The following is a 25,427-nucleotide window of genomic DNA, read 5'->3' on the forward strand; positions in this document are numbered from 1 at the left end:
GCTGACCAGGGGCACCCACTCCAGCAAGCCATGCACCTTCCGCTCCTGCTTGCTGCTGCAGGCCTCCGGGCTCCCGCGCCGGTTCCTTCCTGCCCAGCGGCACCGGTGGAGCCAGGCCTGGGCCCCGTGGCCTGGCCGGGAGTAGGCGCCAGGCTGTCCGATCACCGAGAAGGAGGTGGTCCCGTTGGAGGTCACGCCGGCGCAGGCAGACCCCAGCCTGTGGCAGGCCACGGCGGCAGCTGGGAAGGCGCCGTGGGTGCTGACCACCGGGCCCAACAGCAGGGAGCTGTCAAGCCGGGCCAGGCCCGAGCAACGCCAGGGGCCCGCACCTGCCAGCTGATCCCTGTTGAAGAGCAGGGGGGTCCCGCCTCTCCTGGGGGGTCCCGGGAGTCCTGCTATCCCCAGCAGCAGTGCGTTGGCATCATCCACCCCCACCGTCCCATAGAGCCGCAGCACCAGCCCCTTGGCCTGGCGGGGGCAGCCGGCCCCTTGAAGGGAGAGGGCTAAGGCCCCGATGATGAGGGTCTGGGGCAGCGGCGGGAGCTGGGGGAAACCCTCCAGGGCCTCGGGCAGCAAATCCTGGCAGGAGACCCCCACCCGTGGGAGCCCTGGCTGGGGAAGCCGCCCTGGGAGGGAGTCAAGCAGCACCCTGGCAGCAGCCTGATGGGAGCTGGGTGCACTGGGAGAAGCGGGGAGGGGGGCCACTTCTATCCCTGGGGGCTTGACGGTCCCAGCAGCGCCTCCCGGTGTGGCGGGCAGCTCATGGCACAGCAGGAGCAGGCAGAAGTGGAGAACTGGCTGTTGCATGGCGGGCCGGTCTTTCGGGGGCGCAGCACAGACCCTGCTGAAGAGGACACGTCACAGACACAAGACTCCGGAGCCCCTCCCTGCAGCAGGGGATCTTCTGGCAGGGGATGCCAGCTACTCCCACAACTGGGCTCGAGGGACCAGCCTTTGGCTTCTGGAGACCAGGGTTCAAATGTGCAGTGCCTGGCTGGGATAGGAGACTGCGGGTCAGGGTGACCGCAGAGCTGTGGGGGGGCAGCATGGCCTGGTAGACACAGCGCTGGCCTGGAACTTGGGAGGCCTGGCTTCTATTTCCAGCTCTGCCTGGGCCTGGGCCTCAGTTTCCCCACTGAAAAGCACTTTGAGATCTGCAGTGGGACATGCAAGCGAAGAATCAGGCATCATTATCACAGGGGGAGTCCAGTCCTGGGAGAGCAGGTGGCTGGAGTTTGGGATTGAGGAGCACCCGCAGTCCCTTTGAATTCCCAAGGGTGCCCATAGGCCGAGCCCCGGGAGCCAAGCACGGGGGGGGCTTCAGACAGCAAAGCAGGTCCTCATTTCCCAGTGTTGCAGCAGCTGCACTAAACTGGGGGGGTGGGACGGACAATGCACCAGGGAGGAATTCTCTTCCCGCCCCAGGAAACAGTGAAGCTGGTGGGCACCAATTTGGCCATTCCCACTGAGCTGCCTGAGATTGGAGAAGAGCCCCCACCATCAGCAGCCCAGGGCAACGGGAAAATGCCCCCCCCACCCCAAGCTCAGCCACACAGGCCCCCTCCAGCTCAACATGTCTGATTGACACAGGCAGCCTCCAGTCCTCCGCCCCTATGGGCAAACAGGGCATTTCCCCCCACGCCCAGCTCAGTGGCATGGATTTGCACACCGATAGCAGTCCCCCCCAGCCCCCAATGACAGAGCTGCTCCCCACCGGTCCCTGCTGGGGTTTGGCAACCAACCCTGGTGCAAAAACCTCGTGTAAACGTGCAGCCCCCCCCAGGCCTCAGCAGCCTCAGGCAGCGAGAGCAGTGGGGACAAACCTCTGAGGCAGGGGGGTAGTTACAGCCTCCGCTCACCTGGGCACAGACGAGATCAGGAGCTCCTGGGCGCCGGGAGGGATGGCAGGATGCCTGGCCCAGAGCCTGCCTGGCCCCTTTTATAGGCCACCTGGGGGAGGTCTCCAGGCCAGGTGATCCCTTATCAGGCAGCTGATTGCAACAGCCTCGGGCCCCTGCTCCCCCCTCCCAGGGGCAGGCGTGACAGCCTTCCCCGCTGCAGCCCCCACATGCTCTCTCTGCAGCAGGGTGACCCTGCCCTGGCAGGGTGACCGCTGGGCAGGCAGGGACCATGGGGCTGGGAGGGGAGGGCAGCAGGGACCATGGGGCTGGGTGAGGCTGGCGCGGGTGTTGTCCCTGCCCTGGCTGAGCTCACGCCAGGGCCTCTGTTCACCTTGTTTTTGTAGCTGTTGGTAAAAAGTCAAAGACCCCTCCCCCCTGTGCAATGTCACCAGGCTGGGCCAGGGCCCCTCCCAGCCGGCTCTAGGGTAGCAGACACTGCAGGCATGGGGGGGAGAGGAGAACCATCCTAGGGTCTGAGGACAGTGTAGGGAGGGGAGATCTGAGCCGGGGTGAGAATAACAGGGCTCTGCTCCCCTCCCGCATATGGGGCCAGAACCCAGGAGTCCTGATACCCTGTCCCCTCCACCCCCAGCAGCCCTGGCCCACCCCCCACCACTGCAGCAGGGAGACAAGAGGGAAGGTTGAGCCCGTTTTATTTTGGCCTTTGCCCATTCGCAATGACACAACACCCAGCCCCTGGTTTGTTTGCTAACTCCTGCTGGAAGTCAAACGACAAAGGGGGCTGGGGAATAGGAATGAGATGGGGAGAGCTCCCGGAGCCGGGGGCGGGGGGCAAGGGGAGTTAATGCCCCTGGGTACCCAGCAGGCAGCCGAAAAGCATGAAAGCAGGTGGCAGCAGGGGCTGGGAGCTGGCTAATGAGCCGGGGGAGAAGATGGGACACCCCCCACTACACCAGCCCCTCCCCTGAGCGAGCCGGGGTGATGGCTGGTCCAGCCCCACTGATCTGCCAGAGGCCCCACCCTGCCAGGCTGCCAAGATGCTGGCCCAGCAGATCCAGACCCCCGTACCAGACACCGCACACAGGCCCTCCCTGGCTGGCTCGCTCTGGCTCTTCTGGACAGGAGCACAGGGACCCAGGGCCCACCCAGCCGGACACGGCCTAGCCCAGTCTGTGTGCGGCCAATAAGCAACGGGTGGAGGGGAGTGTCTGAAGCATAGCCGGGCGCCTCGAGAGCAGCCTGGAGGAGCATTCGCCTGGGGGGTGGGGGGTGGGGGGGGGACACGGGTCCGGCCAGGGTCCTTTAATCTTCCTCCTCCTCCTCAATCCGCAGGCGCTTCCTCCGGCGGGGGGGCCATGTCCCCTCCCTGTCCGAGGTGGGGTCCGGCTGAGCTGGTGCCTCAGCTGAAAGGAAGAGCAGACAAGGGACCTCAGGGCTGAGTCCCCCACACCCCTCCCAGCTCAGCCCCCTCAGCTGAACCCCCCTCTCTCTGCCCCTCAGGGCGACCCCCCTCTCCCTCAGCCCATCAGCCCCCCAGGAGTGGCCCATCTTACTCAGCCAGGGGCTATTCCTCCCCCTCCTGCCCCTGCCAGAGCAGGAGGCACCTGGGGCCCCACTTGGCTCTGCCCCTGGGTTGCCCCAGGATGGCAGCTGCCACCAGTACTCATCCCCCATCCTGTGTGCATGGGGAGCAGGGGGGCCTCTTGCACCCAGGGCCAGCCAGGCTGCAGGGATGGGCAGAGGGAGGCGCTCGGAGACCTTGGATTTCGGGGTCCTCGTCGTCGTCGCTGTGGATCACACGGCTCCGCTTGGGGCCCAGCTGCGACTGGACGGTACGGACCCTGCAATGACAGGGAAAGGATTAGGGGCAACTCCAGCACCTCCCACCCCCAGCTCTCCGCTCCAACCCAGCCCAGTGCTTTGTGAACACTAGACTTCAACCCCCCTGGATAGGACATCATTACCTGTTAGAGATAGGGAAACTGAGGCGCTGCCTTAGGATGTCCCTGCCCCGCAATAAGAAGTCAGAGGCAGAGACACAAACAGAACCCAGGAGTCCTGGCTCCCAGTTCCCACTCGCTCCAACCCACCAGGCCCCACTTGCCCTCCCAGAGCCAGGGACAGAACCCAGGAGTCCTGTGTAGGCATAGAGCCCGGGAAGGGGGTTAGGTTACCACCCCTGACTCTCACCTCTGCAGATCAGACCCTGGGGAAACTGGTGGCTGCTCGGGGCCAGGTGTTTCCTCCTCTGAAACGGGACAAGAAAGTGAAAGCATCAGAGAGAGAGAGAGAGTGTGGACTGAGCAACACACCTGTACCCCCACCCCACTGCCCAGCCGGTCCCCTGCCTCCTGGGGCAGCCTCCAAGGCCAACCCCCGCACTCATCGCTCACCTGGCAAGGCTGGGGCCCCTCTCTTCCTCCTGGCCAGCCGCAAGGTCTGCAGGGCCTGGGCTCTCTGCTCCGGGCCGGCGTCCGGCCCCCCCGGGGAGCCTTCCTCCCCCTCAGGCTCCTCCTGCGCAACAGAGGCAGCCAGGCGCCGGAGCTGCTCGGGGCTCAGCTTGGCCGGGATGCGCCAGAAGGATTCCTGCAGGGGGCGAGGGTGGGGCATTAGTGCCAAGCACAGCCTGAAGGGGGCACTCAGGTTGGGGGGGCGTCCCAGTGCTTACGCCCATGTCCCTCTCTCGCCACTACTTGGATTGGACCCCCCCACAAAAAATCCTTTCCCCTCCCTCCAGGGCACAAGCCAGCCCCCCTCACAACGCCTTGTGTGTGTTGGGGGGGAGGTAATTACCTGCTCGTTAGCTGGGGCCCGAACCCCGACCTTCCGCAGCAGCTTCTGGAACCCCTGGTTCTCCATGGCGTCCTCGTTCTCCTCCAAGAGTGGCACCAAGGGCACGGGCTGGGTGGTGCCTGGGGACAGGGGGCGCCGTGAGGATGAACCCGCCCCACACATGGGGGTTTGGGGCTACAGCTGCGGGATCCTTCGAAACTGGGCAACGCCAAGTGGGGGCGCTAGTGCCGGGGGGGGTTCGGGGGGCCCACGTAGGCGCAGTGTAGGGGAGAGATGCACATGGATCCCCTCCCGATGCCCCGGGCTGGCCCCAAGGAGCCTCTCACTCCAGCCGGTATTGGGGTGCCGCATTTCACCCCCAGGAGGGAACAGATCCCATTCACCAGCCGTCCCCCCAGGACCTTCCGTGCGGAGTCCGGGGAGAAACCGCCAGCACCTCCCGAGTGCAGCAGGGCCATGCCCAGCGCCGCCCTCCCAGCACCGATCCTGCCCCCCTGCCACTAACCGTCTTCCTCCCGGTCCTCGGCCGCTCGGTTCAGGCAGTTCTGAAGCCACAGCAAGGAGCCCGCCAGGCCTGCGGGCACAAGGGAGGGCGGGGGTGAGAGATGGCCCCCAGGAAAGGGGCGGTGGGGGGGGGGGGGGAGACACACAACGCCGCACCGAGCTGGAGATTCACAAGCCAGGGTTCCCAGCGGGCAGTGGGGCCAGGTCAGCCCTGGCCCAGAGCTCCCGGGGGAGACGGGGTCAGGCTGAACGCGGACGGGGCCCTTTAAGGAGCTGTAGGGCTGCACTCTCTGGAGTTGGGGGGCCAGTGCGGGCAGAGGCCTTAACCCCTATGTGTCTGGGCTGGGGAGCCGAGGCAGCCAGCATTCACTGCCCCCCATCCCACCCCCAACAGAGGCCCAGTGGCCCCCATCCGCTCAAGCCAAGCAGCGGCCCACATGCCCCCCAAGCCAGCAGGAGGCACTCACAAGTGCAGTCCCCCCTGCCGCCACTGGGGGAGCCAGCGCTCTCCTCACCTCCCTGCCTCAGGTGGCGCGCCAGGCCCTGCACGTCCTGCTCCGGCGCCGCCTGGTTCTCAGTGCCCTGCTCCCTGGGCCCTTCCGTGGCCCTGTTGCCTGCGCCCCCTTCCTCCCAGGCCTCCTCCTCCTCACTGTCGCTCTCCTCCTCTTCCTCCTCCGCAGGGTCCTCCCGGCCAGCCGCACCCCATGGGGATCTGTCCTCGCTCTGGAAGGGATGGGAGCGACGGTAAAGTCATATGGAAAGGGTGGGGGGTCCTGCCCAGGCTCCATCAGGGGGAGGAGGGGGAGAGCTGGGTATGAGAAGGTGTCCGGCCCAGACTCAGCTGCATCTGATCACAAAGGAGTAGGGTCCACTGGGCTAGAGCCGGGGGGAGGGGCGGGGCACGGCCTTGGGAGCTAGGACTCCTGGGTTCTATCCCCAGATCTGCAACCGACTCAACATGTGAGTCACACCCCCAGCTCTGTGCCTCAGTTTCCCTGTGCGTACAATTCGGAGCCCGCCCTCGGGGAGCAGGTCTATAAAGTGCTCGGGGACCCTCCAGAGAAGCCAGAGAAGGCTGCTGAGCAGGGAGCTATCTTCTCGGCTGAGGAATGAGCAACCTCACCCATTGGGGAAGGGATCCCCAGGGCAGGGGGGTGCTCTCAGAGCCCCCCCCCCCATGGGCCTCAGCCCCACGGAAACACATCCCACACAAACGGGAGGGGAATGGTTCTACACAGCCAGGTGAGCACAAAGACCTGGGTGCAAGGTGGAACCCACTGACCGCCCCTCCCTGCCGGGGCAACCCCCCCCCCCCACACACACACACAGTGCCATACCATGCCAGGCAAGCCAGGCTTCCTCTTGCGTTTTTTGTACAGCTCCTTGCGCTCTGCCACCAGCCCCAGGCTCAGCAGCTTCTCCACGACGCGGGCTTTGGAGCGCTTGGCCGTGAGGTGCTTCATGATGTTACCCAGGATATCTGCCGGGGGGGGGGGGGGGGGAGAGATTCTGCATCAGGCTGGAGAGCCCCTTTATCACACTGGGCGCAGAGATATGAGGGGGTGAGGAGGTTAATGAGCCCCAGCTGATCAGAGGCCCCCCCCCCCCCAAAATCAATCTGCTCCCACCCCCTGTTCTGCCCCCCGGGGCAGCCCCCTGCGGTCCCCGCTCACCCTCTGCGCCCTGGGACTCCTCGAAGAGCCGCTGCAACTCCAGCTCCTGCTCCTCCGTCCACAGCACGAGGCGCGTCCCCTTCCTGGGCCAGAACACGAGCACTCAGGGGCAGGAGGGACTCCCCGCCCCCGCGCCCCCCAACCGCGGATCACACCGCGCTGGGACAGGGAGGGACTCCCCTACGGTCACAGGGGATCAGCCGAGAATGGAACCCAGGAGTCCTGGCTCCCAGCCCTCCACCCCCCCCACTACTAGACCCCTCGCCCCTCCCAGAGGCAGGACCAGAACCCAGGAGTCCTGGCTCCGAGTCCCCCCCCAGCCCCACAGTGCCCACCTCCCCTTGGATACCCCCCTGCCCCCCATGCAGAGAGCAGGGGATTTACTGTCCCTGCCACACAGAGTCCCCGAATCAAGGTCTGGGTTGTGCACGGACTCCGGGGTTCTTTTCACTTTGTGACTGGCTCGGGGCTCCCACTTGCCCCCCCCCCCCCCCAAGCCCTGCCGTTCAGCTCCCGAGAGGTGCGGGGGGCACCCACCTCTCCCGCGGGAAATCTTTCACGCTCTCGGCCAGCCCCAGCCGCACCAGCTGCTTGATGACCTGTTTCCGGGTCCGGCTGGGAGCCCGCAGGTGTGCGAGGATGCTGCCGATGACGTCCGCACCTGGGGAGAGGCCAGGGCGCGATTACGAGAAACGGCACCCCCTGCCCCCCAACTCCCTGTCCCCCAACCCCGGAGCAGGGCTGGGAGCCTGGGACCCCTTTAGTCACCCCGCCCCCCCCATCATCCACCTCGTACATGGGCTGCCTTGGCATGTGACTGGCAGGCTGCAGTTACAGGCAGACACGGGGCGGCTGGTACCCTGGAGGTTTGTGAGAGCAAGGCGTTGTGAGGCACCCCAGGTTGCAGGGCAGGGGTGATAGCGCCCCCACATTAGTCTGGACTGTGCCCCGGTACGTCACAGAGCCCTTGCTGTACAGATGGGGGAAACTGAGGCACAGGGAAGGGTAAAGTAGTTCACGGTCAACGTGGCAAAGCCAGGGATAGAACCTGGGAGTTCTGAGTTCCAGGCCCCACTGTTCCAACCACTAGCCCCCACTCCCCTCTCAGAGCTGGGACAGAACCCAGGAGTCCTGGCTTGGCCCAGTGAGTCTTGGGCAACTCCCCAGAACCCAGAGGCCCTGGCAGGTCATTAACAAGACAGCTGGTACCTTCCACTCCCTTGTATTTCAGGTACAGCTCCCGCAGCTCCTCCTCCTCCTGCAGTGTCCACTTGGGGGCCCTCCGGGCACCAGAGCTGGGGGAAGCAGAGACCCGGTGAGGTGCTGCTGGAGTCGGAGACCCTGCCATCCCCAGCTGGGACCCCAGGGCTTTAGCCACCTGCAGCACGTGGGGTGGGGAAGGAGGGACGCCCGGCCATAGGGTCACCGTCCTGCAATCTGGCCTTAAATGGGGTGCCAATGTCCCTCCCCTGAGAGCCACCCCCGTGCGCAGGGCTTCCTGGGGACTGTGTGCAGCCGGTGTCAGCACTTCCCCTGCCCTAGCACAGCGTGCACTGCACCAGGGGAAGCAGAGCATAAGCTAGAGCAGCCCCAAGGCTGCTCTAAGTAGCAGCAGGTCCAGGCCAAGAATACAGGTAACGAAGAGGGGGCTTAGACCCTTCACCGCCACCCTGTCCCAGGGCCTCCTTCCGGCTGGCAGCCCCCAACCCAGACTCACTCCTCTCCTTCCTGCAGAGAGCCGTAGCCCTCGGTCATCTCTCGCACGGTGGCCGTGCTCTTCCAGAACAGCAACTCCACATAGACTTTCTTGTTGGTCGCTGCCAGGGCAAAGAACTTGCCCAGGACGTACTTGGCAAAGGTCACCAGCTCCTGGGGAGGCAGGGGAAGGTTAGAGGCCTCACGGCGCCATAAACACCCCCCCTTTCCCCAGCACCAAACTGGGAACCTTCTGGACTGAACGCATGGGCCTGGACCGCTTGAGCCAACAGAGGAGCTCCCTTAGGGGGCAGCAGTAGTAGGTCTGTTATCTCCATAGCTGGAGCGCAATGGGCTAGCACAGAGCACGTGACAGAGGGGAGAGGAAGATTATGCACCGCAACACGGGTATTCTCTGCTTCCCTGGGCCTGCAGGGAGCAGGGCCTAGCTCAGAGCAGCCCCAAGGCTGCTCTAACTGACACGGGAGCGTGGAGGTTCGAGGCCCCTCTTCTCGGCCTTGGCCGTTCCCTGCTGGCAGGTTGGCGACGCAGGCGTAGCCTGGCAAAGGGCGGGCCCTGCCCCGGGGCCCCTCACCTTGTAGGCCGTGGCCGAGGGGTCGCTGAGCAGGCGGTTGAAGATGCAGAAGACGGAGAGCTGGAAGAGCAGTGCCTCCATCTTGAGGTCGTAGGCGATGCGATGAAGCATCTTGGCCACGCAGTGGTTGGTGTGGGCGCTGTTCTGCCGGTAGCCGCGGAGCAGCAGGACGTAGGCCTTGACCACGCTGGCGCTGGCAAACCTGGCCCCCCCAGCCCCCGACATACAGGTGGGACGGCTCAGCCGAGGGACGGGGCCCCTTTGACACCCCTTCCCCACACACAAGCAGCAGGGCTCAGCCTCCCTGTACCCAATGGGGAAACCAAGGCACAGAGCAGGGAAACGACTTGCTCAATGCCACACAGAGCCAGGAATAGAAGCCAGGAGTCCTGCCTGCCCCCCAGGTCCCTCCACATGCTCAAGAGTCACCCCGCACGGTGACAGCATCTGCCAGCCCGGAGACGTTCTGCCCAGCCTGGGGGCTCAGTGCGCCCAGCGTTCGGATCCAGGGCACCTCGACCTCCATGGCGGGGGGCTCGTGAGAGAGCGTGTCCCAGCCCTGCAGCCCTGACCCGACCTCCCCCCCGCGCCCCCCTCACCGTTTCAGATAATCCAGGAAGTTGAACTCTTTTTCTGACACCTGGACAGAAGCTAGTTCTTCCTCCACCTCCTCTTCCTCCTCCTCCTCCTCCTCCCCCGGCTCCTCGACCTCAGGCGCCGCTTGCCCTGCGATGTCCAGACACCCCGGGATGACGGGGACGCGGCGCCACCAGACACGGGAGGCCTCCCAGGGAGTCGATGACAGCACACGCAGCCGGCTCCTTACCCTGGGGCTGCCCACCCATCACCACCCCTGCCCACACCCAGCCTAGGCACTCGGAGGTTAAGCGGACACGGGGCTCCCAGCTGAGCGGGGAGGGGCCGGGGCGGAATGGCTGGACAGAGCCAGCCAGCTGCGTCCGGAGGGAAACGCGAACTGCAGCTGGGGGCCAGGCTGGAGCCGTCAGACTGTGTGTGTGTGGGGTGCGGGGCATTGGGGTGATGGGAGAGGAGCCCCCACCAAACGACCCCCGCCCCCAGGCAAGGATACTCACGAGGAAGAGGAGCGAAGAGAATCTGTCTCAGCAGCTGGATCTCCTCCTCCAGGGCCGCCTGCGGGGAGCCGAACACGTCCTGTTCGGGCCACACCTCCCTGGGAAAGGGACACAGGCAGGTCAAGCCGGGGCGCCGGGGAAGTGAGAGGCCCCCCCCGCACGCCCCGTCGGCCAGGGCTCCCCCCGGCCAGGGCATGGGGTCCCCACCCCACCCCAGCCCGCCACGCCCACTGGGGCCGGCGCCGTACCTGGCGGAGCGGAGCAGGGTCAGGGCGGCCGGCGCCTGGTGGCCCAGCAGGCTGTCCTGGATGCGCACCATGGCCTCCGCTCGCTGCTCCTCCACCGGGGTCTCCGAGGCGGCGTCGAAGGGGACCACATCTTCCGGGAGGGGCTCAGCCCCCTGGCAGGGAAGTGGGGGGGAGGCTGGGGTGACTCAGCGCCTGGCAGGGAGGGGCCAGATCCAGCCTGCCCAGGGAAGTGCCACAGAACAGCACCATGTCCCACTGGGGGGCTGGCCCCATTCAGGGGGGCATCTGCCCCCTGAGCCCAGCCCCCCCAGAATGCCACCTGCCTCCACTGAACCAGGCCCCCCACCCCCACTGGGCTTGGGCCCCCAGAGCGGCACCCCCTCCACCAAAGCAGCGCTCCTGCCCCACGGATTCAGCCAACCGTGGCCCCTGGGGGCCCGTCCTGCCCCCAAACACGATGAGGATACAGCTGCCCTTTCAGGGTTGCCCCAGATGCCCACGCCGGGGGGGGGTCCCCACAGACTCCCCTGCCACCTAGCGTGGCCCCTGAGGGCGTGGCCTGTGCATGCGACAGGCCCACAAGGCCACGCTCCCGGTGATGCCCAAGCCACGCTGGGCCCGGTCCCGCAGGGCAGCCCCGACCCAGACCCTGCAGGGACCCCAGCTGCTGCCCCCTCCTACCTGGGCACAGGCGCCGAGCTGCTCCACCAGGCTGGGCCACAGCTCCTCCAGCTCCTGGGGGGCGCGGGGCTGTGCTGGGGGGGCCGCCCGGCCGGCCCGGGGCTGCTTCTTCCTCCTCACTCTTTTGCTCTGCAGGGAGGAGACGGCATGGTGAGAGCCCCCCCCCAATGCTCCCCCCAAAACGGCTGGCAGACCCCAGGCTGCACGAACCCGAACCCCCTGCCCGAGGCACACAGGAAGCCGAGCTTCTAGCGCCCCCTGCTGGCCACGTGAGGTAAGGGAAAACTGGCCACAGCTGGGCGGGAAATGGGGAGCCGTGGGCCAAACCAGGGGCCAGCCCCGCTCCCCCTGTACCCACCCGGGCGGGAGAGAGGGGTTAGCATGGCCCTGTGTCAGATCAGGGGCACCTCCCCCTGTCCAAGGGGGGCAAATAAGCAGCTGCCCCGATACCAGTCAGCTCTGTGTTCTTGGGGAACCAGGGCGCAGTATCCAGCCTGTGACTCAGGAAGGACACCCCCCGCCCCAAAGTGTCTGCTTGAGCCAAAACCGATCAGGGAAAAGACTTGCAGAGAGCAGTGAAGGGCGCTGGGAGACACACCTAGACCCCTCGTGACAGGATTAAGGCAACTGCCCTAGCCTCATCTGCATGGAAGATGGGACAGGGAGGCATCTCCCTTAGCAGACAGAACGGAGAACAGAGATTCCAAGGCAAGAACCGCACTGAACTCTGGGACCAGAAAAGCAGGGAAGCACGGCATGATGGGGGATCTCTGCCCCAGATGTGAACGAACCCACGCCTGCACACACCCAGCTCAGCAGTTATCAGACCAATTCTAGACATGAATCCTTGACTGATATCCAAAATACTGAAGCAGCCTAATTGCATTGGGAGCTCCGTGGAAGGACCACCACTCAGAGCCAGTGATCAGCCCCTATTGTCTAGCCTAGAGAAAGCCCTTGAGTCATGAGTTTACCTATAGACAAATCTCTGTTCTCCCTTGAACCATGGTTGTTTCCCTACAAAAACCCCGACGCACACTCCAGTCAGTTTTCTCATGCCTGGATCCAAACTCTGCATCAGTTCCACTGGGACTTCATTGTCTCCGGACTGATCGTACTGGGGGCCCTGCCTGTCTCCAGCACTCAGGACCCTGACCTACCACCATCACCTGGGAACCACGACCAGTTCAAGCCTCATGGGGTGGTGAGACCCCAGCTCTCTCTCTTTCCGTTTTCTTTTCTACCTCAGGTATAACTTTTTAACCCTGACTTGTGTGATCAGGTATAGTTTTCTGTATCTGACATTTGTAATCACTAATAATGTAACGGTTATGTTGGTTTAGGCTCTCCTTGTGTGGTTATCACTATTATTCAATAAATAACTTTTATGGTTAAGCTGGTTGTTTCCCCTCTCTCTCTCTCAGAGCTTTACTCTTTTGTGTTTTTAGCTTCCCCATTTACTCTGAAGCCACGCTTCTCTTACCTAAGCTAAAGATCTTTGTAACGCCCAAAAAGAGTGTGGGGTTTGCTCATCAAGTGGGTCACTACCAGAACAATCGTGACGTGAAAGTGGGGATAGGGACGTGCTGAACCTGGGGCATACGAGGGTGGCAGCTTGGAAGTGCTGCTCGGCCCAGCCCACCGAGTCCAGGGACATATAAGGGGGTCAGCATGTGAGTGCTGATGGACCCGGTCCACTCGGGGTGGGGTGGGGGGGGTGTGATCTCGGTCCTGTAGGATAGCGCCATTGGGAGGGGGCTTGCAGAAGGGAGAAGAGGAGCTCCATATGAGAACACAAATTACAGACCCCTCCCCCCCAAAAAGAGTGACCCTAATAAATGAGCGTACCCCAAAGTAACAGGCAAATCTGGTAAACAAACACCCCCGAAGCACCTCCCCCCAGCCCAGCCTGGCCCCACCCCACCGGCTACCTGCACCACCAGGTTGTTCCTGCCCCGGCAGAAGGCCTCCAGCATCTTGAGGAAGAGGTGGGTGGTCTCCACCAGGTCCCGCAGGAAGGAGCGGGGCTGGCGGCTCTCCTCGAACTTGCGGAAGAGAGCGAGGAAGAGCTCCCGGTACTCCATCAGGTAGAAGATGTTATCTGAGGGGGGCAGGGGGGGAAACACTTGTCACAGCAAGGAAGAGCGAGAGAGCAGTGCCCACCAGGCAAGTGGGATGACACAGGACTGGTGGGGCTGGGCAGCCTAGGGGAAGGGGGGGGTTCCCTCTAGAGGGCACTGTCCCCGATCTGGTTGCAGGGCAGGGGACTGGCTGGCTCAGGGGGGTAGGAGATGGGGCACCGGGCCTTTCTCCTCTAGGGGGTGCCAGCTCCGATCCGGCCCCAGGGCCAGGACTGGCCCCGATCCGGCCCCAGGGCCACCATGACCGTGTCGCCCCATATCATAGCTGGGGAGCCCCAGTTGAGAGCAACCCCCCCCCCCCAGCTGGCTCCAAGGCCCAGGCCTGCGATGTGGGAGCAGCGCTGAGTGCCCTGGGGGGGGTGCGGACTGGCCCCTGGGGGGATGAGCAGCCTTGCACTCACTCTTAATGATCCTGCTGCTGTCCCGCACGGCCTCGTCTGGGGAGCGATCCATCTCCTGAACCGTCGTCAGGAGCTCCCGGTAGGCCTTCAGGGCCAGGTGCATTCTGGGCACGGAGCAGAGGCTGGTCAGGAGAGTGCCCTCCCCACCCCCCCCTTGGCCAGCAGCACTTGGCACCTAGCTCAGGTGGGGGGTGGCAGGACACAGCATCCCTAGCCCCCCAGGGGAGGGTAATGTGGCAGGCAGAGGGTGAAGGGAGTCAACCAAGGACTCCCGGAGTTGAGAGCTGGGGAAAGAACCCAGGCGTCCTGGCTCCTAGCCCTTCCCTCTTCTCTAACCCACTATACGCCCCCTCCCAGAACGAGGGATAGAATGCAGGAGTCCTGGCTCCCAGCCCCCAGCTCTAACCACTAAACCGCCCTCCCTCCCTGCACAGGGCCTTTCCGGTCCCATTCAGCGCCCCCCAGGCCTGGTGGAGAGGGGCAGCCGGGCCCCCTGCTCACCGCCTGGCCCACGACGTGGCCTCCTTCTTGTCCAGGAGCATGGCCTCATAATAGGCGGTGAGATTCTGCTCGATGAAGTGGAAGGCGCGGACGCTGACCGTCTCGGACACCAGCTCGGGCCGGAAGTGCCGGCCGCGGTTGAAGGCCATGAAGAAGGCCATGGCCCACAGGTAATAGGTCTCGTCGTGTTGCTGGCTCTTCTCCCGGAGCAGCTGGTCCTGGGAGCGCATACAGGTTGGTGGGGGGCCAGCAGGGACCCTCCTGTCCAGCCCCCCCACCAAGAGACCCTCCCATGCTGCTTCAGGGGCGCTGACGGGATTGGAGCTAGTGATGCTGAATCGCCAACCCCGGAGCTGCCCCCCTCGCCCCCTGCATCCCTGCCCCCCCAGAAGCCAGGGGACGCTGCTCAGCCTGGGGTCAGAGGCTCCCAGCTGCGCCCGTCCGGCAGGCGGGGCCGGGGGGTGCCCGGTGCTGCTGCGACCGCCGTCCGGGCTCACCTTGACCAGGTGCATGAGGGGGTTGTAGCAGCTCTCCAGGAAGTCCCCGCAGAACTCCTGCAGGAAGAGGCGGACGTTGAGGGCCGAGCGCCGGCATGGCTCTGCCTCCCGGGCCGGCTGCCTGCGCTTGGGGACCCGCCGTGGCTCCTTGCCCAGGTCGTGGCTATGGTCCTTCAGCTGCGGAGGGGGAGAAGAGTGAGGAGAGGACCATCCCCCCCACCCAGCCCGATCGCTCTGTCACAGATCCACAGGGTCCGGCCTATGTCCCAGCCGTGGGGCACGTGGGATCCAAACAGCCTTGGAACAGTCTCTGCTGCCTTCCTCCGGCCCTGCTACTTCCTCAGCCCCCAAGGGAGAGCTCCCCGATCTGTCACCGCCCTCCCCGCCCCAATATACACACAGCTCCCCTCTCCCCGGTAAGGCCGGCCAGGCGTCGAGGGGAGGCACCTACGTTGTGCAGCCCCTTGTGGAACACGAGGTCCCTGTCGCCGATGGATTTCAGCCCCTGGACCACATAGGAGCCGCCGAACCGGGAGTGCCTGGGGGGAGAGGGGTTGGGGTGAGCGGGAAGGAGGTGAGCTGCAGCGGCCCCCAGAAGGCAGCAGCCTCTGGCCCACAGGAGCGTGGTGCCCTCCCACCTGAGGGGCATGAGAAGGGTGGGCCTGAGCAGCTTCAGCAAAACTTGGTGCCCCTCAACCCCGACCCACAGCCCCCGGCTAGGCCAGCCCTGGGCTCCCCCCTCCCAACAGCTCTGCTCACGCCCCTCAACCCTGACCTGCAGCCCCCTCCTACCCCAGCCCTGGGCTCCCCCCTAAACCTGACCCGCAGCCCCCTGCTAGCGGCTGCCCATCGGACAAACAGCACGCCATGGAGATCTAGATGGCGTGTGGAGCCCCAAACCCATGTGGCCAGGCCGGTGTCGAGCCCACTCCTCCGAGGGCAGCCGCAGCCCCCAGCTCACCTGCTCCCTCGTTGGAAGACCCGGCTCTTCCTCTCCGCCAGCTCCCTCTGCCGCAGCAGCTCCAGGTCCCTCACGTCTGCCGCCTGCTCCTTGGCCGGGCGGGCCTGCCCCGTGGCCGCCAGCTGCTCCGGATCCTGCTGGGACAGCAGGCTGGTGACCTCCCCATCCTACCATGGGGACCGGCCTGGGGGACTACATATCCCAGCGGGCACTGCTGCACCGGCCTGGGGGGGCGTGGTGGGGGTTAGGGTGAAGGCACCAGGCCCTGCTGAGAGCCCTTGCAGGTGGGGTGGTGAGGCCAGAAGCCAGGGGCTCCATGCTGAGCCTCTTGGGGAGACGCCAACACCCCCATGCACGAAGGGGTTGTCCCCCAGCCCCTTGGCACAGCTGGCTGCCGTATGGCCCTCCCCTGCAAAATATACATCGCTTCCCACCCCCACCCCCCGGAAGTGGATTAATCCAGCCAGCTCCCAACCCAGGGGGGCAGCGGGGGGGGTCGCCTTCCTGTCTCGGGCCCCCTGCTCCCCGCCCGGGCTCACCTGGTCCCGGAACATCAGAGAGACGATCTCCAGCACGTGCAGGGCCCACTGCTGCTCGGCCGAGGAGCTGGCCAGGAACTTGAGCAGGTCGTCCATGCCGCTGACGTGCATGGCCCAGAGCACCCGGTCGTGGGTGCTGGCGTCGTCATCCACACTCTGGCACGCAGGGAAGGGTGTGGGGCTGAGCGTGGGGGCTCGGCCCCAGGGTCCAGCCTCCCCTGGCTGCCACCCGGCCCTCTGGGGGGGGGAGCTCACGCCGCACAAGAGCGGAGCCTGGCTTCACCCCACACCCTTCCCCGGGGGCACGGCGTTCTAGCGGGGAGATCCCGGAATTCGCGACCCACCCCCCACGCGGCTCCGGGGGATGAGAACCGGGTGCAAGAGATGACAAGTCCCCTCCGCCCTGCCTCCCGTGGGGGCAGCTCCCCCCAGGCCTCTTCCTCACACCAGGGCTCCTGGCCATTCGCCAGCCGCACGTGGCAAGGAGACGGAGACCCCTCCCCTGCCCACCAGGGGGATCAGCCTCCCCACAGCCCCCCCAATACCTTCTCCTCCTCGGGGTCCGCGGGGATATGAAGCACGTTCCGCACCAGCAGCAGAATTCTCTCGACCAGCAGGTTGTCCTCTTCCTGCCTCTGTTCCCAGTCCTGGCGGGGACCAGTGAGAAAGCAACTGACGGAACGTGACAGGGGCCCCCCGAAACCTGCTGCCTCCCAGCTCATCCCGGCCCCCGGAGGCAGGTTTGGGGCCCAAGCTACACGGCTTGGATTGGCACTTGACTCCCATGGCAACTGGCTGGGAAAATCCCCTTGCCACCCCCAGCCCAGCCCACCCCTGGCCCCGCAGGCCGGGGCCACTCTTACCAGCTGCAGCAGGTCATAGAGCTTCTCGCTCAGCACCCCAAACACCTTCTCACTGGCGAAAGCCTGGCGGGGAGAACCCGGCATTAGGGCAAGGGGCTGGCGCCGGGAGAAGAATGGCCCCCGTGGCATGGGGCGGGAGGGGTATGGCCCCGGGATGCCGGGGGGATGGTGGCTGATGCGGAGCCAGCAGGGGAAGCCTAAGAGCAGACAGGCCTTGCACCCACCCCTCCAGCTCCAGGGCGCAGGCAGCCCCGGGAAAAGGCGGCCAGCTCTGGGGGGAAGCAGCCAGCCACGGGGCGGAGAAGGGCAATTTTAGCTCCGGGCACCTGGACACGGATTTCCCAGTCATTCCAAATCCCAGAGGCCCCGCCCCGCTCTACCTGGTGGCACAAAGGGGGCATCCAGGACTGGAAATACCCATGGATCTCTGTGACCGTCCCCCACCCACTCAGCCCTGCGTCAGACTGGGACAGGTGGCTACTTTTAATTAACAGGGTGATCTTGGCTCACCCCCTCACTGGGATGGGGGCAGCTGCCCCCCTTCCCCACAGCCCTGTTATCCCAGGGGAGGCGGGGGGGAAAGAGGGCAGGCAGCCTCACCTCTTTGTAGGCCTGCAGGTAGGACACAACCTGCAGGAAGCAGTGCCGGGAGCCGGGGTCGTGCGGGACTTTGCCGAAGCAGAGCAGGGCCGGCTGGGTCAAATTCACCATTAGCCTGTGCGGGGGAGACGGGGGCGGGGACAGGGACACAGACATGGCAGGAGCCTCCGGCAGACCCTTCCCCTCGAGGCCAACAAGCTTGCTGCAGCCTTGGGCCGCTAGCACCCATTTAGACTGAGGTCCCAGGTTCAATCCCAGCTCACGCACCCAGGGGTGTGACTTCCTCTCCCAGCCCAGCCCTCCACACCGCCGCCGCCTCCCCATCCCCGGAGCTCCACAATTGGGACTGGGGCAGACAGTTCTGCTCCTCGGGACCCAGGCAAGGCTCCCACGTGGGGGAGACAGGTTGTCCCAGGCTGCGGAACTACCCGCCACAGGATCCTACAGCTTCCTGCATCTGCCTCCTCGGATATGAGCCCAGAGCAGCGTGGACACTGTAGCTATAAAACCCCACCCCCTGGAAGGACGCTAGCCACGGGACTTGATGCTGGGCCGGGCGGAGAAGCCCGCAGGCAGGGAGTGGACACCGTGGAGCCATACCTGACGACAGCGTCAAAGAGCAGCTTGTCCTGCGGGTACTGGGCGATGAGGGGCAGCAGGTCATTCTGCAGGATCTGGGCCGCGCCCAGCTGCTGGCGAACATCCCGTGTCTCATCCTCGTAGCGCAGATAGCGGATCAAATCCTTCACGCTCTCTGTGGGGGGGAGCAGAGGGCGTGACCCACACAAGCACCCAGCCTGGCTTCTCTGTCCCATGCACGCAGAGTCCCAGCCCTGCCCACTCAAGCAGCCGGTCTCCTCCCCCCAGAACTGGGCGCATCGAAAGGGACCACACAGTGGCTGGGACGAAAGCCGCTTTGAAACACCCTTCAGGCGGGGCGCTTCTCCCTTCGAGGTCTGGGGAAGGGTAGAGCTGGGGGTCACTACCTTTTTAAGAAGGATCTCAAGCACCCAGTGATGCTGGGGGGAAATGTGGGGAAGGGTCGGTCAGCACCCCCTTACTGGTGAAAGCAAGGCACGGAGAGGAGAGGGGACTGGAACCCAGGAGTCCTGGGGGGGCAGCTCCAAATCAGGAACCCACCCATCCCCTCCCGGGTCGGCCTCGTGAGCCAAGGATCTTCCCACCCAGGGACTGGCCCCCCCACAGCCTCAGCGACAGTCAGCCCCCCATTCCAGGCTGGCCCCTCGCCGGTGTACCCAAGCAGTCGGGCTCCTTGTGGTAGACGTCCCCCTCCAAGTAGCCCAGAGCGCTGCACGTTGCCAGGAGCTCGCAATTCATCATGTACAAGTCCATAAATCCCGGCCCGGCCAGAAGAGGAAGCGGACAGAGAGCGAAATCTGCAAGGACAGAGCCAGTGAGGCCTCCCGCACACCCCAGGCCGGGAGCCGCCAGTCCCATCCCTCACTCCAGCACTTCGCACATCGACAGCGCCAGCCGCCCCAGGGTCTCCGAGCCCTTCGCCAGCAGTCATGAGGGGTTGGGGCGGGGGGGGAATCACTCTCCCTCCATGACCAAGTGGGGAAACTGAGGCAAAGCAAGATTAAGTGACATATCAAGGGTCATGCAGCAATCCAGGAGCACAGCTAGGGTGTAGAACTCAAGAATCCCAACTCCTAACCCCTACACCAACCACTAGACCCCACTCCCCTCCCAGAGCCAGGGACGGATCCCAGGAGTCCTGGCTGACAGCCCCCCTGCTCTAACCACTAGACCCCGCTCCCTGTGAAGCCAGCAGCAAGCGAAGACCCAGCTGAGAATGGGACATGGTCGCACAGGCAGGCACTGGGGAGCTGCCGAGCACTGGAATGAGTAGCGAGCAGGAGCCTGGGGGACCAGCCCACGGCACCCGTCTCTGGGGCAGAGCCCTCCCGCCACGGCCCAGCTGCCGGCGGGGGAATTGCTATGGAAGCAGCGCCCGGTGCCCTAGAGACCAGGACGAAAGCAGCAGGCTCAGGTGGCTCGCTAAGCAACGCGGAGCCAGCTCCCTGGCAGATGGAGACACGTGGCAGCTGGCAGGGAGAAGGCTGTGGGGGAGACCAGGACAGGGCCCCTCCCCAAACATCAAGGCTTCTTCAGTTTCCCACTCAGAAAGCTGCAGCCTGGGGGCACAAGGCACTTGCAGCTCGTGCCATGCCACACCCAGCCTCTCACCTGCCCCACTAGCCCCTCCAGCTTCCCCTATCCTCCCCCACGCTGGGGCCCAGCAGCAGAACAACCCCCCGCCCCAAGTTAGAAGCGTCCCCACAGACGCGACAGGCCCAGAGCATGGTACCCGCCAGTTCCCACAGTCCAGTGGTTCGGGGGCAGGATGCTTCCCCATCCCCAGCCAGGTGCTACTGTGACACAGTGCCCCGAGAGAGGAAGCGACTTGCCTGAGATCACACAAGGAGTCCAGGGAAGAACCCAGGAGTCCTGGCTCCCAGTCCCGCACTCTGCCCACTCAACCCCCTCACTCCCTGCCCAGAGCTGGGGGCCTAGCTGTTAGCTATGTGTGTCACAACCTGGCTGTCCTTCAAACAGGGAAATTCAAACTTGCGAACAGGAAAGGCTATTTATTCCCTACCCCATCCCCAAAGCACTGCGAGCCTGTGGAACTCTCAGCCACAGGAGATCACCGAGGTCACGCACGGAGCGGGACCGGGCATTAAAAAACAGCCAAGAGCTTTGGCCAGGCTAGAAACATTCATGCTCCAGGACACAATCCACCCACTAACTACCAGGGTCAGAAGGAAACGGCCCCTGGGGCAGCTGCCCCTGCAGGGCCCTTTGCCCCTGCCCTCAGCGGAGACGGGATACCGAGCCGGATGGCTCCCTGGCTGATGCAGCCTGGCCAGGGCTGGTTTATACCCATCATCACCTCCCTTTGCTGAGCTCCAACCCAAGGCAGCCCCCCGACAACGGGCAGGGGAGGTAGGTGGCCCAAACAGCAGCAACACCCCCCCCCAGGGGAACAGCCCCCCTTCTCTCCAGTACAGGTGTGCACCCCTAAGGGCCCAGGAGGGAAGCAACCGGAGCCCTTGACCGCCAGAGCCAGGCTGGGCCGAGGGACCAGCAGAAAAGCTGCACAGTCTGGAGCAGCGTTTGCTCCAGGATCCTCCCCGCCCCCGGGGGCCATGCCTCCTTTCCCTGCAACCCCCTTTCTGCTTCCAGCCCAGCTGGTTCCTCCGCCCCGGGGCTGACGCTCCGCCAGTCCGCACTGGCCCACACCCCTACCTGTCCTACGGATCCTGGCAGATTAACTCTCTGCTGCTGGCGCCCGCCCTAAAAAAGCCATTGCGTCCCCTCCCTCCCTGCCCCCCGCTTCCCCAGTGCGCCGGCATCGCCCCCGGGAGCTCGCACATCACCTAACTCACTTATGCAACTGCTCCACTTCCCCCGAGCGCGAACCCATTTCCCAGCCGCTGTCCTAGCGGGGCGGGGCCGGCCACGCTAAACCGGGTCACTGTGTCAGGGAGCAGAGACATCCCCTCCCCATGGCCAGACGATTGGTATTTCACCCACTGGCTGCGCACACCACAGCCTGATGCCCCGTGCCAGGGCCGGCCCGCGGCACCCAGCGCCCGGGGAGTCAGGCAAAAGGCACCGGTGCCAGCCTGGAGAGCTTTGGGAAGGGGACAGACCAGCCGACCCCCCCCAGCGAGGGGATTTACGCCCGCTTTAGGGAGCTGCAGGGATTTGTGGAAAGTTCAGCAGAACACAGGTGGGAAGAGAACCCAGGAGTCCTGACTCTCAGCCCCCCCCACACTCTAGCTACTAGACCAGCCCCTCCTCCCCAATTAAATCACCCCATGAGGCAGCGAGACAGACAACAGCTGGGTGATGGTCACCTACCTCCTACTTCAGTCTGAGCCCCGGAGAGCAGCTGAGACACCAGCCTGCCCCGGGTGCTCCCCTGGCCCAGAGCCTCCTCCAGCTCAAGGCTGGGGGTTTCAGAGGTAGCCCCGGAAAGCCGTGGCATCCTGCCTCCCCTAGGGCCTCCACCTCTTCCAACCCCCATGTAGAAGGGTTGGGCTGGTGCCAGGGCCCCACCCCTTTCCCAGGGAGCCTCACCAATCCCCCTGTTGAGAAAGCCAGCCTCAGTTTCCCCTAGTGGGCTGCTCCAGCTGGGGTGAGGGCAATTCCTAGGGACCTGACCCAACATTTCTAGTGGGGAAAAGCAAAGTTGGATGCGGGGGGGGTGCCCTCTAACATCTAGCTGGCCTCAGTTTCCACTTCCCTGCTTTGTCAATTACCCCTCAGCCCACCAGAGGCTCCCAGCCCCCCACAATCAGCCCTCTGCTGCCTTGGGGGAGCAGCGAGGGGGGGAATGATCGTGACAGACAGCACCTCTCAGCGATGTGGTGCTGTGTAAGGGACCTAGCTGGGCTGGATGCTCTCCTCACATGCCGCCCGCCCCGCCTCACATCCCCAGCCCGGCTCCGTTAACAAAGGCTGAGCAAGGAGGCTGAAATAAATGGGTCACGAGGCACCGGAGCCACGGACGTCATCGCTGCACATGGGCCCAGCTCCACGGCAGCCAGCCTGCTCAGCAGCCCCCTCCCCGCCCCTGGCCACGGGAGACAGCTCCTATCTGGACCCCATCTCCGCTGCCTCCCCACCCAGCTGCCTCCCCGGCCAGTTCCCTTTGCCACGAGAAAACCTTGCACTGCCTCGAAGCAGGTTAGGTAAACGGGCGCCAGCCCCTGGAAGGATGCTCTGGTTCCGGTCCAAGAGCCGCTTCCGGCACCAGTTCCGTCCAAACCCTCTGGGGACACGCTTCAGCGGAACCGAGATCAGAGGGCCCTCAAGCCGCTGAAACGGAACCGGTTTTTAAAAAGACGGGTTTACACTGGGGCAGCTTCCCCATGCAGCCGGGACCCCGTGCCCACGGGGCAGCGGCGAGCCAGGGGGAGCCACTCCTGAGGACAAAGAGAGGAGAAATTCCCATTCTCGGAGGCCCAGCAACCTGGCAGCTCCAGGGCACGCAGCAAACTGGTGGTCAGGAAGAAACTGCCCCCAGCAGTCCACTGGGGCTGTCCACTAGTGGCTCCCTTGCAGCAGCTCATGGCACTGGCTCCTTGACTATCCAGAGGCCAGACCAGCCTTGGGGGGCTGAATTGAGGAGGCGGGGGGTGTCACGGAGTCCCTGGGCGATGCTCTGGAACTGCTCCCTATGAAGCTGCAGGGACTCTGGGGAAGTCTCCTCTCTGCCCTGCAGACAGGCTGCTCAAACAGCTCTCACGGCTTCCACCTTCCTGGGTCTGACCTCGGAGCATTCAGCCTCCTCTGCCCCTCCCTGCGCTTCCCACAGCGAGTCCGCCCAGGCGGGCTCCTGGGGAAGCCAGAGGGTCCTGCCCCCCAACTCCGCAGTCAGACGTGACTCTCAGCCTGCCAGTAACACAGAAGGTTTATTAGACGACAGGGACATGGTCTAACACAGAGCCTGTAGGTGCAGAGAACAGGACCCCACAGCTGTTCCATATTGGGGGGCAGTGAGCCAGATAACTGCACTTCACTCCTCGTCCCCAGCTAGCCCCCAACTAACTCACTCTCCATCACCCCCCCCCCCCGCCTCGGGGCTTTGTCCCTTTCCATAGCCAGGAGGTCACCCGATTCCTTTGTTCTCCAACCCTTGCAGGGGGGAAGGCCCAGGCCATCAGTTGCCAGGAAACAGGGCGTTGGCCATTCTCTGTGTCCAGACCCCTGCACACACCTCCCCTCTAGGGCTCTGCAATGATCATACACACTTACCCCACCACCTAGATACTTATGAACTGCTAGGGGAAACTGAGGCACCCCCACAATATTCAGAGGAAACATTAAGAACAGTCCCACTTCGTCATAGGGGGGTGTTTAAATTAGCTCCATGTATTCACTCCCCTCCCTGCAGGGCAGAGCTGTTGCCAGCAAAGGCGGGGGGGGGGGGGGGGGAGCAGCATCTGCAAACAGGCCTGGAGAGCAAGGAGCCAGGGCCCCAGACACCCAGGGGACCCACAGCTGGCCAGCTGCCAGCCCAGACAGAACCAGAACCAGGCCCAACGACAGAACCAGCACTGCCAGATTTATCCCCCCGCTTCCTCGCATGCTTCCCAGCCTCTGGAATTTGCTGCCCCGACTGGTCAAGGGGCCCAGAATTGATTGGTCTTTAGGGCACGGGGAAGGGGGATCCTTTGCCCAGGAGGGAGGGAGGGAGGGCACAGACTGGTTGTGGGAGCCCGGCGGAGCCAGATTGCCCCCCAGAGCCGGGAGGAAAGCCGCGTTTTGATGACGCTCCAGTAAATTATGAAATAATAAAGGATGCAAACAATCCCCACTTGGGATGGGGGGGGACCTGTCTGGTTACGTGGATTCCTTCTGCCACGCAGGGCCACGGGCCGTGAAACCAATCGCTCTCTCCCAGACTTCGCCTCGGCAATGCTCCGGTTTAGATGAGCCTCACAGAGACCCCCGCTGCACAGGGCCCGGCGCTAAGGCTAAGCCACCTTCTGCTGGGGCCACGGCCCCCCCAGCCCGCTTCGAGCCGTGGTGAGCGTCAGCGGGCCGGCGCGGGGGGACACCCAGGGAGCGTCAAGGGAACCCGACCCAGCACGTGCTGGGGACACGTGCTCTGGGCTCCAAGCCCTGGGCCCCAGAGAGCCCAGCGCCGCTCGAGGGCCCCGGGAGGCGGCTGGGAAACTCCTGCTCTCATCCAGCAGCCGGAGAACTTGGGGTTCAGGTTTTATGGGGAGGGTCTCCCCACCCCGACCCAGCGCTGGAAAAACCAGGGACTGGCTGGAAATCGTTACCGAGGTGTCCGCTCTTGCTGGGGACCCTAAATCGTCCCCGCCTCCCCGCAGGGCGCTGGACACCAGGCAAAAGCCCTCGGCAGCTGCAGGGTCTGGCTCCCAGGCTGACCCCCACCCCCACAACACTGTCCATTGCTAGGCGCGCACGGGGGCACCCACCAGACGGCAGCCACCTCTGGGGGGGAGGAGGGCAGCTGATGACCAGGCCGGGAGGAAAAATACGGACCAGTTCTTGCCACCAGCGCCTCGTGCTCTGAATGCACAGACCCTGGTTCAACCCCCCCAGAAATCTACCCCCCAAAATCTCTGCACAAACCCCGGCTCAGCCCCCCCCCCGGACCCCGGCTCAGCCCTCCCATCCCGGTGCCCCCCCCAACCCCGGCTCAGCCCCCCTCCCCGGGAACCCCCCCAAACCCCGGGCTCAGCCCCCCCAAGCCCGGTGCCCCCCGCGCTCCCCTACCCGGCCCGGGGCTCCCGCGGCGGCACCGAGCCTCGGATGGCGCCGAAACCCGGCCAGGCCTTAAAAGGGCAACAACAGCCGCCCCCCTCCCGCTTGGCATGTGCAAATCGGAGCTGCGAGTTCCGCCCGGCTGGGCAAAGCAGCGAGTTTCCCCCGGAGGGGGGGAAACTGAGGCACGGACAAGGGAAGGGGCCGCATCTTAGAGCCGGGGATAGAAGAACCCAGGAGTACTGGCTCCCCCTCCTGCTCTAACCACTAGCTCCCACTCCCCTCCCGGAGCTGGGATCACAACCCAGGAGTCCTGCCCTCCCCGGCCCGGGAGGGGAGGTCGCTCTGGATGTCCCCATCAGGGTCTCCCTTTCTGTGGGGACCACAAAGCGGGATAACGCCACTGCCCCTTTTAAGAGCCGCACAGAGCCGGCCAGTCCCCTCCCTCCTGAGGCCCAGGATTATGGAGCGAACCACCTTGAAGGGGGGTGTGTGAATGCACACCCC

The 25,427-nt window shown here is 64.7% G+C and overlaps 1 protein-coding gene across 2 annotated transcripts; it reads right to left on the reverse strand.

Annotated features, from left to right (window-relative positions):
* Positions 1 to 2,537: 2,537 nt before the first annotated feature.
* On the reverse strand, positions 2,538 to 25,031 carry TIMELESS (timeless circadian regulator). 2 transcript variants are annotated; one of them, XM_077838990.1, is made up of 30 exons: positions 24,933 to 25,031; positions 18,905 to 19,045; positions 18,249 to 18,402; positions 17,649 to 17,763; positions 17,049 to 17,111; positions 16,731 to 16,832; positions 16,186 to 16,341; positions 15,647 to 15,780; positions 15,137 to 15,224; positions 14,686 to 14,862; positions 14,189 to 14,406; positions 13,688 to 13,791; positions 13,077 to 13,246; positions 11,146 to 11,274; positions 10,465 to 10,616; positions 10,217 to 10,314; positions 9,722 to 9,848; positions 9,123 to 9,324; positions 8,550 to 8,701; positions 8,042 to 8,127; positions 7,370 to 7,493; positions 6,833 to 6,915; positions 6,497 to 6,639; positions 5,675 to 5,882; positions 5,161 to 5,229; positions 4,656 to 4,774; positions 4,256 to 4,448; positions 4,053 to 4,110; positions 3,621 to 3,703; positions 2,538 to 3,265 (listed from the first exon to the last, which is right to left on the reverse strand). In XM_077838990.1, exons 2-30 carry the CDS (start codon positions 18,999 to 19,001, stop codon positions 3,165 to 3,167), a joined length of 3,705 nt encoding a protein of 1,234 aa, XP_077695116.1. In that variant the 5' UTR covers positions 19,002 to 19,045; positions 24,933 to 25,031; the 3' UTR covers positions 2,538 to 3,164. The 2 variants fall into 2 exon arrangements, with proteins under 2 accessions (XP_077695116.1, XP_077695117.1); XM_077838991.1 differs by having other exon boundaries at positions 15,647 to 15,783; positions 24,933 to 25,009.
* Positions 25,032 to 25,427: the final 396 nt, after the last annotated feature.

Source organism: Eretmochelys imbricata, chromosome 20, assembly GCF_965152235.1.
Source record: "Eretmochelys imbricata isolate rEreImb1 chromosome 20, rEreImb1.hap1, whole genome shotgun sequence".
Classification (NCBI taxonomy): domain Eukaryota; kingdom Metazoa; phylum Chordata; order Testudines; family Cheloniidae; genus Eretmochelys; species Eretmochelys imbricata.